This window comes from Pseudophryne corroboree, chromosome 1, assembly GCF_028390025.1.
Source record: "Pseudophryne corroboree isolate aPseCor3 chromosome 1, aPseCor3.hap2, whole genome shotgun sequence".
Taxonomy (NCBI): Eukaryota; Metazoa; Chordata; class Amphibia; order Anura; family Myobatrachidae; genus Pseudophryne; species Pseudophryne corroboree.
The window spans coordinates 1,231,043,363-1,231,059,413 of record NC_086444.1 but is presented as its reverse complement, the minus strand read 5'-3'; the positions used below and the strand labels follow the sequence as shown (position 1 = coordinate 1,231,059,413).

General features: G+C 51.4%; 1 protein-coding gene across 1 annotated transcript; it reads left to right on the top strand.

Moving 5' to 3' along the window:
• Positions 1-12,462: 12,462 nt before the first annotated feature.
• LOC135052435 (uncharacterized) lies at positions 12,463-15,066 on the top strand (the record flags this gene model as incomplete). Its single annotated transcript, XM_063957434.1, has 2 exons — positions 12,463-13,305; positions 14,221-15,066. Coding segments are annotated over 2 exons (1,689 nt in total), but the record flags the coding sequence as incomplete, so codon positions are not given.
• Positions 15,067-16,051: the final 985 nt, after the last annotated feature.

Sequence of the window (16,051 nt, the reverse complement as noted above, 5' to 3'; positions counted from 1 at the left end):
TGTCTAACTATCTTTCAAATTTCTGCCACACTACAGTGAGGTCACAGCCTCGCTCTGCCAGCTTTTGCTCAGCGACATTGAATGGTGTTGGTTGGACTGCCATGTAGCTTCTATTTCTTACCTCAAGGCTACGGTACTGTGTGCTCATTTTAGCCCTCAAGCTCATTTATGGTCAGGTTGAGACAGAACATCAACCCCTCATTACCATTCTCCACACAAATTCAATGTTTTATGCTCAAGTTCCAAAGGTACCATCTGGTTGTGGTGTACAAACATGTCTGATGACCTGAATGTCATGGAGTTTCATGTACTCTCCTCCAGGCACATGTAGGAGCTCCTGATGTGACACTCGGGAATGGCCTCTGCCAATGGTTGTCTCTTATTGTCCAGCATAGCTGTCCTTCTTATCCAGATATCTATCTTGTGGCCTCAATACTTTCTTTGCCTTATATGATGAATTAACCCTCTCAGGTGGCATCCCCCTTCATGGTCAGCTTTTCATGATACCTTATGCCCTTCAAAGATGTATTGCATTCCAGAGCCTGGTACATTTGATAAGGCAGCCAAAACGCAGAAGACTGCATTTTCAGAGTTTTGTCCACATTTTCATGCTTAGTACATCCCGCCCTGTATCATTGTTCTGTTACAAATAAGATGTAAGGGGGGACATGACAGAAACTTTCAAATATATCAAGAGTTTTGAAAAAGTCCAGGAGGGAAACATTCTTCAAACAAAGAGAATCAATAGGACACGAGGACATGCACTGAGACTGGAGGGGGGAGGCTCAGGGTAAATTTGAGGAAATATTACTTCACAAAAAGGGTAGTGGACAAGTGGAAAAGCCTCCCATCAGAGGTGGTAGAGGCTAAGACAGTAGAGCAATTTATACATGCATGGGATAGACGTAAGGATATCTTTACAAAGAAATAAGGATCAAATAGGGTTTAAGTTTCCAAAAGGATAAAAGAAAGAGGGGCAGAATAGATGGGCCAAGGGTTAATGTCAAGATCGTTTTCTATACAGCCCAACATCCCCCCCTGGTGGTCATGAAGCAAACTGCTTGTCCCAGTGTGAATATGCAGTACATGCAAGGTAGGCTGTTCTCCTAATAAGATAAATAACTTTAAAAATGCTCATTAATAAATAATCTGTTCCTACAGAACTAGGAACAAGAAACATTCTAGAGCTTACATGATTTAACAATATATACCTAATTTTCCTGTACCTTGTATTATCTACCGTAATAATCAATATTTCATTTACATAGCCCTTTTTCCAACAGGACACAATGCGCTTTACAGAAACCGTGAACATAATACAGAGGTTTAGCTCTGCAGAAACTTCAGAAATTTTGGGGTAAGTTTACTAAGGGTCGATATTTGGTCGATTTATAAAACTGACTAAAATCAACCATCATTGACGTTATGTTTGTGTGTCCAAATCGCTCCTGTACTATCCGTGGGTTGTGGCGTGTGTAAGCAGATATCGATGCTGATCAATTTAGGTGTTCTAAAGTTTGACCTAAAATCAGACACTGCTTTACTATTGGCCAAAACCTACCACATGGTATTATTACATCACAGAGCTTTAGAAAAAATGCTGCAAACAGACCATTAGCGCCTCAGCAGCCAGACTGCGGGCATTTGATCTACCCCAAACTTAGCATAAAGGGATGATGTACTGAGGATGTAGGCATCATTGTTATTTATTACCAGTCAATAGCAGTTACAGTATTTATATAGCGCAGACATATACCGCAGCGCTTTACAGAGAATACAGTATTTGGCCATTCACATCAGTCGCTGCCCCAGTGGAGCTTACAATCTATATTCTCTACCACATGTACGCGCACACACTAAAACACAGAGGGTTATTATTATTATTAACAGTTTCTTATGTAGCGCAGCAAATTCCATTGCGCTTTACAACTGGACACAATGAGCAGACAAAACTGGGTAACAACAAACAGTCATAGAGGTAGGAGGGCCCTGCTCGCAAGCTTACAATTTATGGTTGTTTTTTTTTCTAGTTTTTTTTTTTTTTTTTGGGGGGGGGGGGGCTAAATAACCTACCAGTATATTTTTATACTGTGGGAGGAAACCCATGCAAGTATGGGGAGAATATACAAACATCACACAGTTAGGGCCATGGTGGGACAAGCCAGGGTAGCCACTTGCATCACACATTCATGTATAGATGAACGCTCATGCTAGGTGGTCTTAGCCATATGTGTGTGCACTCTATAGATCCCAGGACAGTAGGCATGCCTGCGGGACTGTAGAAGGCTACCCTTAGATCATGCCACTGTGACTCCTTGCTGGGAAAGCAGATGTAGGTCTTACTGAGGGTGGTGAGGGCTCCCATGACCTGTTTGAGGTACCTGCTAAAAGCAGCCTGCAATATGCCTAGCACTTTAAAATGCAGAGCACACAGCAGCTTGTGCAGGCCTAGCACGGAACATGACCGCACAGTGTTTAGCTCAAGTGGATTCTTGACGAGGTCATGCAGCATCATTATGTTGGTACAATTGAGGTGGAACATCTGTATGACCTTGCCAGCAGACAATGCACTGAGAAGAACCTAGTCCTCAGTAAGCTTCTCTGGTTCTCCTGATTCAGGCTCCTGGGTTCTCTCAGTCAGGTGGTGATGTGCCATACTCAGGAAAGTGCAGAGAATACCACATCCATAATGAAGTTTGGGACAATAGAAGCTGGTTTGGAAGTCAAACACACCAGTCAAAAGTCTGTTTGGTCATTTTTGCCGTCGGTTTTTGGTCGATATTGGAACAGACCATTAGAAGATCTCCAGTTTCTATAGATGTCTATGAAAAAGTATCAATTGTTGTTCTGTTATCGTAACTTGTTCTGAAGTCAGCTTTCGGTCAGTTTCAACTTTAGTCAAAGTCTGATCTGTAAAACCAACTGAAAATGTACCAAAAAAATCGACCTTTAGTAAATTTACCCCATGAGTAAAATACAAAGGTCCGGCAGCCATTTTGTGTCATAATTTCCAAGGATCTATTCATCCTGCCAATGAAGGACCCAGGCGAGGAAACCATACCAGGTACACTACATAGGTTACCCTGGGCAGGATGAGCAGTGTAATATACAGTACAGGAGAATTTCAGAATAGACAATAAAAAAAAACAGAAAAGCGGGAGGCAGCCATCTTGGGCATATCCCGATGGTTACTGGGATGGGCTGGGGCCTGGATAATTTACTTGTATAGATGGTGAGGAGGACAAGAGAAAAGGTAACTTGATGTGACCAAAGATCATCTCCTGCAGTAATCATTTAATACATATCTGTGATGCCTTAAACATGCAGAAACATCCATTCCTACATGGCTTATGGAGAGAAGGTTTCATGGCCAGGCCCCTTGGCTTATCCAACGAGGCATCCGCTCCCTTGTCTTATCATTCTCATCTCCTGCAAGTCTGCCTGTCGCCAGTAGGTGGGGATAGAACTACCTGTAGATGAGGAGCCTGACTGAGAGGTGGACGCTATTGCAGCCATGACTGCATTGTTTTGCGTAGTGCGTCTGATACCTTATGCTAATGCTGAAGCTGATGAGCTTCTTGCTGTGGTGCTAACCCGCCGCCGGTTGCACATAGGTCGCACCATCAGACATTACAACAGCGCTATGGCAGGCGAAGAATGTCCAACAGAAAATGGACGCCAGTGCAATTGTGGCAAAATCCGCAGTCACTGGTGTGACACGACCACATGTGGCTAGTTATCCTCATATTACCTGCCGGTAACGCTATCTGAAATTGCCTCTCTCTGAGTCTAAATTCATTTTGCATTCCATGTCGGTAACTATCGGTATACAATACAGGGATCATTCTAGTGACCCATATACAATACAGGGACCATTCTAGTGACTGATATATAAAACAGGGACCATTCTAGTGACCGATATACAACACAGGGACCATTCTAGTGACCAATATATAACACAGGGATCATTCTAGTGACCAATATACAACACAGGGACCATTCTAGTGACCGATATATAACACATGGACCATTCTAGTGACTGATGCAACAAAAGAGATTTGGAGTGTCAGGCAGTGCGCATTTAAGGCTGCTAATCACACAGTATACCACCAGAGGCTTTTCCCACCTCTAATACAGAATACAATAAAAAGGAGATACGTGGAATACCGCTCGACCAGCGCCTCACTCTACGTCAGTAGAGCTTTGATCACGTCCGGCTCTCAGATCCATACCATCCTTCAGACGTAGTATACAGGAACATACTCTCAATATTGGTCACAGGAGGTTTTACCGGAAAGAGAGATAATGAGCAACCAATAGTGTGATACTGTTTAAAAATTGAATACATCACACAAACAATTAAAACAAATCTTAAAATACATAAACCACACAATAGTGGTACAGACATTCACTAGTAGGGCTGACACCCTGGGCAACAATAGTAGAAATGACTGATTACCGGCTAGAAGTAAGAACTGGCTCACGTCAGTTCTAAAAGCATGAATGACATGGAGTAAATCACCAGGCTGTAGCAAGGGATTCCCCAGTCCCAGGACTCCTTCACACACCGGCTCAGTTCACACTCGTCGCTCCCATTCAGGTAGTCAGTCCAAAGAGCACCTACGCGTTACGACCCTCCTCGGGTCTTTCTCAAGGTCAGCTCAGATCCACATCTGAGCTGACCTTGAGAAAGACCCGAGGAGGGTCGTAACCCGAGGAGGGTGTGTGAAGGAGTCCTGGGACTGGGGAATCCCTTGCTGCAGCCTGGTGATTTACTCCATGTCATTCATGCTTTTAGAACTGACGTGAGCCAGTTCTTACTTCTAGCCGGTAATCAGTCATTTCTACTATTGTTGCCCAGGGTGTCAGCCCTACTAGTGAATGTCTGTACCACTATTGTGTGGTTTATGTATTTTAAGATTTGTTTTAATTGTTTGTGTGATGTATTACATTTTTAAACAGTATCACACTATTGGTTGCTCATTATCTCTCTTTCCGGTAAAACCTCCTGTGACCAATATTGAGAGTATGTTCCTGTATACTACGTCTGAAGGATGGTATGGATCTGAGAGCCGGACGTGATCAAAGCTCTACTGACATTCTAGTGACTGAAATACAACACAGGGACAATTCTAGTGACCGATATACAATACAGGGAACATACTAGTGATTGATATACAATACAGGGACCATTCTTGTGATCGATATACAATACAGGGACCATTCTAGTGACCGATATACAACACAGGGACCATTCTAGTGACCGATATACAATACAGGGTTTATACTAGTGATCGATATACAACAGAGGGACTATTCTAGTGACCAATATATAACATATGGACCAATCTAGTGACTGATATACAACACAGGGACAACTCTAGTGACCGATATACAATACAGGGACCATACTAGTGATTGATATACAAAACAGGGACCATTCTAGTGACCACTATATAACACAGGGACCATTCTAGTGACCGATATACACTACAGGGACCATACTATTGATCAATATACAATACAGGGACCATTCTAGTGACCGATATACAATACAGGGACCATTCTAGTGACTGATATACAATGCAGTGACCATTGTAGTGACCAATATACAACACAGGGACCATTCTAGTGACCGATATACAACACAGGGACCATTCTAGTGACCAATATATTACACAGGGATCATTCTAGTGACCAATATACAACACAGGGACCATTCTAGTGATCTGTATACAATACAGGGACCATTCGAATGACCCACATACAACACAGGGACCATTCTAGTGACCAATATACAACACATGGACCATTCTAGTGACCGATATACAATATAGGGACTATTCTAGTGACTGATATACAATGCAGTGACTATTCTAGTGACTGCTATACAATTCAGAGACCATTCTAGTGACACACATTGGAGGCTATACTCTGATGGAAAATCTGCATGCAGCATAGGGGTGGTGCACGTTTCAATGGTGCGACCATCTAATTGTGCACCAAGTGGTATTTCAGCATCTAAAATGGCACCAAGTGGTATTACAGCCCCTATGGACACCCAAAGTGGGCATCTTAGTCTTTCCACAATCAGCAAGACTGTACACCAGGGAAGAAGTCGATTATTCGTATTGGCGTGATATACAGGCCAGCAGGTCAGGAAGAGGAACTCGACAAGTACCTATTGCAGGACATAACTAAAATGGCATTAAAAGGAGAGGTAATAATCATGGGAGACTTTAATCTTCCTGATGTAAACTGGGAGGTGTCTGTTGCTAGTTCCACTAGAAGTAGGGACATTTTAAATTCCCTTCAGGGAGCATCCCTCCACCAATTGGTGAGGGAGCCCACTCGGAAAGACGCAATATTAGACTTAATACTTACAAATAGAGACAGAATATCGGACGTAAAAGTGGGTGAAAACCTGGGATCCAGTGATCATCAAGCAGTATGGTTCAGCATAAAGACAGAGGGGTAAATTTACTAAGATTCGTATTTTCCCGTTTCAGGTCAAAGTTCAATCACGAATGACATCGAAAGTGTAAAACTGCAACTTTTTGAATTTGTTACGATGGATTTACTAAGCTGTCGTATTCGGGTTTTTCTTTTCTTCCGATGTCGATGTCATTCGTGGTTTTTTTGTGTTTTTTACGGCAGTGATTAGCAAAACACTGCCGACTTTTTTACAATTAATCTCGGCCGGATCTGTGTGATCCGTGCTGGGGTTCTATTTTTTTTAATTTTTTTATTAAACACTGTAAAATTTTAAAAAAAAATTGCGTGGGGTCCCCCCTCCTAAGCATAACCAGCCTCGGGCTCTTTAGCCGATCCTGGTTGCCGAAATATGGTAAAAAAATGACAGGGGTTCCCCCATATTTAAGCAACCAGCATCGGGCTCTGCGCCTGGTCCTGGTCCCAAAAATACGGGGGACAAAAAGAGTAGGGGTCCCCCGTACTTTTAAAACCAGCACCGGGCTCCACTAGCTGGACAGATAATGCCACAGCCGGGGGTCACTTTTATATAGTGCCCTGCGGCCATGGCATCAAAAATCCATCTAGTCACCCCTGGCCGGGGTACCCTGGGGGAGTGGGGACCCCTTCAATCAAGGGGTCCCCCCCCCCAGCCACCCAAGGGCCAGGGGTGAAGCCCGAGGCTGTCCCCCCCCATCCAATGGGCTGCGGATGGGGAGGCTGATAGCTTTTGTTGTAAAAGAAAAGATATTGTTTTTAGTAGCAGTACTACAAGGCCCAGCAAGCCTCCCCCGCATGCTGGTACTTGGAGAACCACAAGTACCAGCATGCGACGGAAAAACGGGCCCGCTGGTACCTGTAGTACTACTACTAAAAAAATACCCAAAAAAAGACAAGACACACACACCGTGAAAGTATAATTTTATTACATACATACACACATACATACATACTTACCTTAAGTTCCCACGCAGGTCGGTCCTCTTCTCCAGTAGAATCCAAGGGGTACCTGTTGAAGAAATTATACTCACGAGATCCAGGGGTCCAGGCTCCTCGGGAAATCCAGGGGTAATCCACGTACTTGAAAAAAATAACAAAACGGTGTCCCGACCACGAACTGAAAGGGGACCCATGTTTGCACATGGGTCACCTTTCCACGAATGCCAGAAACCCACTTTGACTTCTGTCTAAGTGGGTTTCTTCAGCCAATCAGGGAGCGCCACGTTGTAGCACTCTCCTGATCAGCTGTGTGCTCCTGTCCTCACTGACAGGCAGCACACGGCAGTGTTACAATGTAGCGCCTATGCGCTACATTGTAACCAATGATGGGAACTTTCTGCCCTGCGGTTGACCTAAAGTGACGTCACCGCTGAGCAGAAAGTTCCCATCATTGGTTACAATGTAGCGCATAGGCGCTACATTGTAACACTGCCGTGTGCTGCCTGTCAGTGAGGACAGGAGCACACAGCTGATCAGGAGAGTGCTACAACGTGGCGCTCCCTGATTGGCTGAAGAAACCCACTTAGACAGAAGTCAAAGTGGGTTTCTGGCATTCGTGGAAAGGTGACCCATGTGCAAACATGGGTCCCCTTTCAGTTCGTGGTCGGGACACCGTTTTGTTATTTTTTTCAAGTACGAGTGTGGCCGGAGAGCCCCAGCCACGAGGCAAATGGCCGCCTCGGCACTGAAGGGGTTAATCCCTAGTGCCCGGCGCCATTTGTTAAAGACAATGGGCGCTTGGCGCCAGATTTAAAAATGTATTGTGGGCGCTAGGCGCCGTGTTTTATTAATATAAAAAATGTATTTTATGGTTGTGCCGTGGTCCCGGACCTCTCCGGAGACCACGGCAGGGAGGACAGCCCCCGGCGCGCTCAGCAGAGTGTGCGCGCCGGGGGAGAGGAGGCAGCCGCTGACCGCCGGAGTCCGGGAGCTCCGCTCCCGGCAGCGGTCAGTGTAGCCCCGGGCGCACTGGAGTGTGCGCGCCGGGGAGAAGGGTGAGCGCTGCGGCTGGGAGCTCGGCTCCCGCTGCAGTGCTCTATGTGAGAGCCGCCGCTGGGGGCCGGGAGCTCTGCTCCCAGCGCCTCAGCCCAGCACGGGTGGCCAGCCGCAGCAGCCGGGACGGACGTCCCGGGCTGCTAGCCGGCGAGGGGGGTGCGCTGCAGCTCGGCTCCCCGCCGGACGCTGCAGCGAGGCTACCAGACAAGCGCCGCGCATGGGGGACCGGGCTAGCCGGCTCCCTAGCGGCGTGGGTGAATTAGGCGGGCGAGCAGGCTGATGAGCGCTGGGGACCGGGAGCTACGCTCCCGGCGCCCCAGCGCTACAACAAAGCCAGAGTCACGGCGGCCGGGACAAGTGTCCCGGGCCACCGGGCTTAGGTACAGGGGGGTGCGCCGCTGCGTGCGGCGAGGCCACTGGTTAGTGCCACACTGGGGGGACAGGGAGAGCCAGCTCCCTGGAACCCCAGAGGCAGGAAGGCAGGCTGGAGGATGGGGGAAGCCAGCCCCATACCTCCAGCACTGAGAGGGAGAGCCCTAGCAGCCAGGCTGCAGGGCTAGGGAAGGCACTGCAGTGCCTGAGTATGTAGAGTCTGTGCAAGGCACAGGCTCAGCAATGTACAGTGTGGTTTTAAATGTAATATATTTAAAGAGAAAGTGCACTTACTTGATTGTGTGTCCCAGGAGGGGGGAATCCATAGCTGTGCAGGCTGATGGATTCTCCCAGACCCTTTCCCCAAAAACGGAATGTTTTCCCATCCAGCCTCACAGTTCCAAAGGGTACAGGGAGAAAGAGAAGCAGCTTAGCTATAAAACAAGCTGAGTGGTTTCTTGGAGCTCCATGGAGATCAGCCGTAGTGCCAGGAAACCTGGACCGGGGAGCCAGGCTGCCCAGCTCTGGAGCCCAAATCCAGGCTGCAGGCAGTGAGAGGGGTCCCGGGCAGGTTTCTGGAAGTCAGATTTAGGAGGGAAAACTTCCCCCCAGCCAGACTGGACGGCACCGGGGAGTATCCTGATTCTCCAAGGTAGGAGCGTCAAAGGAGACCGACCACTCCCCACTGTCCATAGGGAACAATGTTGGGTGTGCATGAGACCAGAGCATGCACAGCTCATGGGTAAACATTGATTGGTTGTGCACCACAGGGCGGGCTTACCCCCTGTGGTAAGGGGTCTTGGAGAGGGATAAAAGAAGGGCAGTTGGCCCATAGGAATGTGTATTGTAACATCTTCTTCTGCTGAAAAGATCTTGATTGTATGCTGTTGCCCCTAGCAATAGGGAGGAGCCTTTTTAAAGGTTATTTGAGCAATAAACACCTTTGCCTCAAGAAGACTGCTTCATCTTGTGACCAACAGGGTTAGGCCAAACCTAGCCCCGTTCTCCGGCTGTCCAGGGAAGCACCTGACGTCTCCAAGCTCCGCCTTCCGCCAGCTACTGGTAGAGGCCTAGCAAGTGGCTAGTGGGGATTCGTCGACACCACACAGGTGTGGTAAAGCAGTGCGTCGGCACATACAGAGCAGAACCGTGGTTCCAAACGCCACGGCAGGTTAGGAGTTTGGTGGTGGCAGCGAGAACCCGCCCACAGCGCAGTGGGTGGAGTCAGTAACAGGCGGTTACTGACGGTAAGCGGGAATCCCCTATGTGGTCAGGCCTCGTGCGGCTTGACCTTCCATTCTGTGCACAGTCAACGGGACGCGGAAGCTGCGAGTGCTTCCGTACGGTATCGTCCTGTCACAGAAATTGGTGGCATAGTGGTGGGATAATCCCAGGCGGCTTTTCATCACCCGATTGGAGAAGCCGAGTTACTCAGGAGAGGAGTAACTGCAGCGCAGGAGAACGCACAAGATGGCGGAATTCAGCGGAATGTCCAAGGATGATCTGGAGATCGTATGCCAGGAGAAGGGTGTGGATATCCCTTTCAACGCGTCCAAGAGCGTCATGCAGGCGGCGCTCAGGAGCTGGGAGGAGTCTCAGGTGGAGGTGGAAAACACTGACGGCGTCAGCATCGCAGAGGACGACCCAACAGGGGACCTTCGCACAGGACCAGTGAGACCCACAAGCCCCGCCCTCTCTCACAACAGCCATGTTTCCCAGCAATCCCTAGCAGATCGGCTAGCGGAATTGGGGGAAAGGGCCACGAAGCAAGAACGCAAGCTTGTCATTCGGATGTGGCATGCGGAGCGGGCATCACAGGCCGTGGTACCCCGGGAGCCGTTGTCAGCTGTTGTGCACAGATCAGGACGAGTTCAGTTTGCCAAGTTTGCAGACAGTGATGGGGACATTGATGGACATTTACAAGTTTTTGAAAGGACTTGCAAACTACACGATCTACCCAAGTCGGAGTGGGTGAGGCACCTTGTGCCCACTCTGCATGGAGAGGCCTTGGAGGCCTATCGAGGAGTGGCGACGGAGGACTGTGGGAACTACGACGAAGTCGCGAAGGCCCTCCTCCAGCGATTCTTCATCACTCCCGAGTCTTACAGGAAGAAATTCAGAGACTTGCCCAAGAATCCTAGCAGCACCCATGAGCAGTTCGCCACCCAGCTGCGGCAGTACGTGGTGAAGTGGGTGAAGGATTCGGAAGCCACTACGTGGGACGCACTGATCGACCTGATCTGCAGGGAGCAGTTCTACCGCAGGTGCGCCCCAGAAGTGAAGGAGTGGGTGCTAGATCGGGAGCCACCCAGCTTAAAGATGGCTGCCCAGTTAGCAGACAAATATGTTGCAATTCGGCCGCAGGGGCAGAAGCGGCCTACCAGCAGCCAGCCCCAAAAGACTGTACCACCAGGGGGACACCCCTCTTCAGCTCATCGCCCCCCAAAGCAAGCATCTTCCAACCCGGGTGCTTTTGGCCAGCAACCGCCCCGCAGTGCCCCTGCCAGTAATCAGAGGCCATCGGAGCCACGCCTGGACAAAAAGTGCTATGGCTGTGGGAAGATCGGACATCTGAGGATGAACTGTCCTGCATCCCAAGCACCCCAGACTCGTGCCCCAAATCCGAGTGCTGGAGCCCGGATTGCTTGCTTAACCCGTGAAGATGAGCTTCCAGAGACTGTACCCCCTCCAGTCAGTCCGATGGAGTGTGGCACGAAACAGGTGGACTCCACGGAAAGAGTCACCTGTATGGCTAAGAAGCCCCCACCAAATATGTGGCGACACCTGCAGCCGGTCCAAGTGGGCTCCCTGCAGGGCGAAGGCTTAAGAGACTCTGGGGCCTCCATAACCGTTGTAAGCCCCCACCTGGTCGACCCTGCTGCCGTACTGCAGGGTTGCACTGCAAAAGTTACAGTGGCCGATGGGCTAGAGCGAGAAGTGCCCATGGCCAGAGTCTACCTCGACTGGGGAGCTGGACAAGAGCTAAGAGATGTTGCCGTAATGGATGGCCTCCCAACTGATGTCGTCTTGGGGAATGATCTCGGTGGAGGGATCGTTACTGCCTTCGCGAACGCCATCACCCGGAGTCAAGCGGCCAGACTACAGTCTTCATCGTCTCTGCCAGCACCGCCCAGCCCAGAGGAAAAGACCCCAGCGGCTGAACAACCGCCAACCACAGCGTCAGCCATCCCAGAGGAAAAGACCACAGCGGCCAGATCAGCACATCTGCCCCTTACCTCTGGTGGGCCTACGTCCCCTAGCAACGCAAAGGATGTCAGTTCCAGTTTGTTGAATCCTGTGCGGGTGCCCAGTGATGCTCCTGTCCCTAGTGGTTTGCCAACTCCGGCGGTGAGTATGAGTGACTACCCCGACCCTACCATGACTAACCCCAACTTGACTGATCCCAATATTCCCCCTGTAGAGTGTCCAAACTTAGGAGAAAGTGAGGGTCGCAGGCAGGAGTTTAGGGAAGCTCAGCTCTCTGACCCATCCCTGGAAGGTATGAGGCGCCAAGCTGGCCGCGGCCTTGCTGGGATGGGGGCAGGGAGCGTGACCTGGTGGAAACGGTTACTGTACCGGGTAGCAAAGGTAGAAGGGGATAGGCCAGTGCGGGAGCAAGTTCAACTGGTGGTTCCCAGGAGCTTTCGGGAGCAACTGATGTCAGTTGCCCATGAAATTCCTTTGGCGGGACACCAGGGGAGGGACCGAACACTGAGGCGCCTGACGCATAACTTTTTTTGGCCCGGAGTGTCGGATGACGTCCGGACCTACTGTAAGTCCTGTGATGTGTGCCAACGGCTTGGTCGCCCCAGTGCTCGGGCTCCCCTGAGGTCTTTGCCAATAGTCGGGGAACCTTTCCAACGAGTGGCCGTGGACATAGTCGGTCCCCTACCTGTGCCCAGTAGATCGGGGAAGAGGTACATCCTCACCGTGGTGGATTATGCTACCCGGTATCCAGAGGCTGTGGCTCTGTCCGCCATCACTGCGGAAAAGGTAGCGGACGCTCTGCTAGGCATATTTAGTAGAGTAGGGTTTCCCAGTGAGGTCCTAACCGATCAAGGGACGCAGTTCATGAGTGATCTGGTCCAGTGTCTCTGGGCGAAGTGCGGAGTGCGCCAACTCCGCACTGCCCCCTATCATCCCCAGACTAACGGACTTTGCGAGAGATTCAATGGCACTCTGAAGCAGATGCTACGGGCATTTGTGACTTCGGAGGGAGGAGACTGGGAGCGATACCTGCCGCACCTCCTGTTTGCGTATCGGGAAGTGCCCCAGGAGTCAACCGGATTCTCACCCTTCGAGTTACTATATGGCCGCAGAGTCCATGGACCTCTTGACCTGTTCCGGGAGTCTTGGGAGGGGGAGCTGATCCACCAGGATGAGTCCGTGGTGGAGTATGTGTTGAAGCTCAGAGATCGGTTAGAGAATCTCATGGGACTAGCGCAAGCGAATCTTGCGGAAGCACAGACCAAGCAGAAGACTTGGTATGACCAGGGTGCACGTGCTCGGGTCTTTGGAGTAGGGCAGAAGGTGCTGGTTCTGGTGCCCACACGTCAGAACAAGCTCCAGGCTGCCTGGGCGGGACCATACACGGTCGCAAAACGCCTAAGCGACATCACCTACGTGGTGTCATTTGACAGCGATGGTAGGAGGCAGCGTACCTACCATATAAACTTGTTGAAGGCATACCACGAGCGTGTGGAGTCGGTAGCCGCTGTGTGCTGCCTGCCGATGGAGGAACCAGGAAAAGATCCCATTCCTGACCTCCTCGCGGATGCCAAGGGTGAGGGTGGTGTAGAGGAAGTTAGCTGGAGCAGTGAGCTTGGTAACCACAAGAGGGAGCAGCTGGAGTCAGTGCTGCAGTCCTTTGAGGCCCAGTTCAGCAGGAAGCCCGGCCTGACTTCCCTACGTGCCCATCATGTAGACACTGGTGAGCATAGGCCAATTCGGCAACCCGCGTATCGGGTCTCGCCAGAGGCACAGGCGAGTATCTACCAAGAGGTGCAGGAGATGTTAGCGCTAGGCGTAATCACGCGCTCCAACAGTCCCTGGGCCGCCTCCGTTGTACTGGTTCCCAAGAAGGACCGGACAACCAGGTTCTGCGTAGACTACCGCCGGTTGAACGAAGTAACCAAATCCGACGCCTATCCCCTACCCCGCATTGACGCACTGTTAGACGAGCTGGCTGGGGCGAAGTACATCTCTACGTTCGACCTGAGCAAGGGGTATTGGCAGATACCAATGACTCCCGAGGCTCAGGAACGGTCCGCTTTCATCACCTCCTTTGGCTTGTTTGAGTTCAAAACGATGCCATTTGGGATGAAGAATGCGCCAGCCACCTTCCAGAGTGTGGTCGATGACCTACTGAAGGGGTTCCGAGAGTTCGCCCAGGCCTACTTGGATGACATTGCTGTCTTCAGCCGAACCTGGGAAGAGCACCTGGGCCATGTGGGGTTGGTGTTAGAGAGGATTCGGTGGGCAGGTCTGACCATCAGGGCAGACAAGTGCCAAATGGGGATGACAGAGGTACAGTACCTGGGGCACCGTGTGGGGGGAGGTAAGGTGAAGCCTGAACCAGCGAAGGTGGAGGCGATCCGCGACTGGCCCCGGCCCACAACCCAGAGACAGGTCCTGGCTTTCTTAGGGATCGCAGGATACTACAGACGTTTTGTTCCTGACTTTAGTTCTGTGGCCAAACCCATGACTGATCTGACTAAGAAGAAACTCCCCAAGATAGTTGACTGGACGACCGCATGTGAGTTGGCATTCCAGTCGTTGAAAACTGCTCTAGTACAAGCCCCAGTACTGATGGCGCCGGACTATAGTAAAAACTTTGTTGTACAAACTGATGCGTCACAGTACGGACTCGGGGCAGTACTGAGCCAGGAGGGGCCGGATGGACAGGAGCACCCTGTGGCCTATTTGAGCAGAAAGCTGCTACCGCGGGAGGTGGGGTATGCCACAATTGAAAAGGAGTGTTTGGCTATTGTTTGGGCTGTGAAGAAGCTTCAGCCCTATTTGTATGGCCGCCATTTTACGGTGGTAACGGACCACAATCCATTACGGTGGCTCCAACACACCACGGGGGAAAACGGCAGACTGTTGCGGTGGAGCCTTGCTCTTCAGGTTTATGACTTCCATATTATCCACAAGCAAGGCAAGGCTCATAGCAACGCAGACGGACTGTCACGGCAGGAGGAGCCTGAACCCCCAAAGAACTCCCGGTAACCCCATTAAGGACTGCGGAACCAGGACCCAAATCGTTGGGACATGGGTCCCTGGTTGACCCGCTTGAATGGGGGGGGAGGAGTGTGGCCGGAGAGCCCCAGCCACGAGGCAAATGGCCGCCTCGGCACTGAAGGGGTTAATCCCTAGTGCCCGGCGCCATTTGTTAAAGACAATGGGCGCTTGGCGCCAGATTTAAAAATGTATTGTGGGCGCTAGGCGCCGTGTTTTATTAATATAAAAAATGTATTTTATGGTTGTGCCGTGGTCCCGGACCTCTCCGGAGACCACGGCAGGGAGGACAGCCCCCGGCGCGCTCAGCAGAGTGTGCGCGCCGGGGGAGAGGAGGCAGCCGCTGACCGCCGGAGTCCGGGAGCTCCGCTCCCGGCAGCGGTCAGTGTAGCCCCGGGCGCACTGGAGTGTGCGCGCCGGGGAGAAGGGTGAGCGCTGCGGCTGGGAGCTCGGCTCCCGCTGCAGTGCTCTATGTGAGAGCCGCCGCTGGGGGCCGGGAGCTCTGCTCCCAGCGCCTCAGCCCAGCACGGGTGGCCAGCCGCAGCAGCCGGGACGGACGTCCCGGGCTGCTAGCCGGCGAGGGGGGTGCGCTGCAGCTCGGCTCCCCGCCGGACGCTGCAGCGAGGCTACCAGACAAGCGCCGCGCATGGGGGACCGGGCTAGCCGGCTCCCTAGCGGCGTGGGTGAATTAGGCGGGCGAGCAGGCTGATGAGCGCTGGGGACCGGGAGCTACGCTCCCGGCGCCCCAGCGCTACAACAAAGCCAGAGTCACGGCGGCCGGGACAAGTGTCCCGGGCCAACGGGCTTAGGTACAGGGGGGTGCGCCGCTGCGTGCGGCGAGGCCACTGGTTAGTGCCACCCTGGGGGGACAGGGAGAGCCAGCTCCCTGGAACCCCAGAGGCAGGAAGGCAGGCTGGAGGATGGGGGAAGCCAGCCCCATACCTCCAGCACTGAGAGGGAGAGCCCTAGCAGCCAG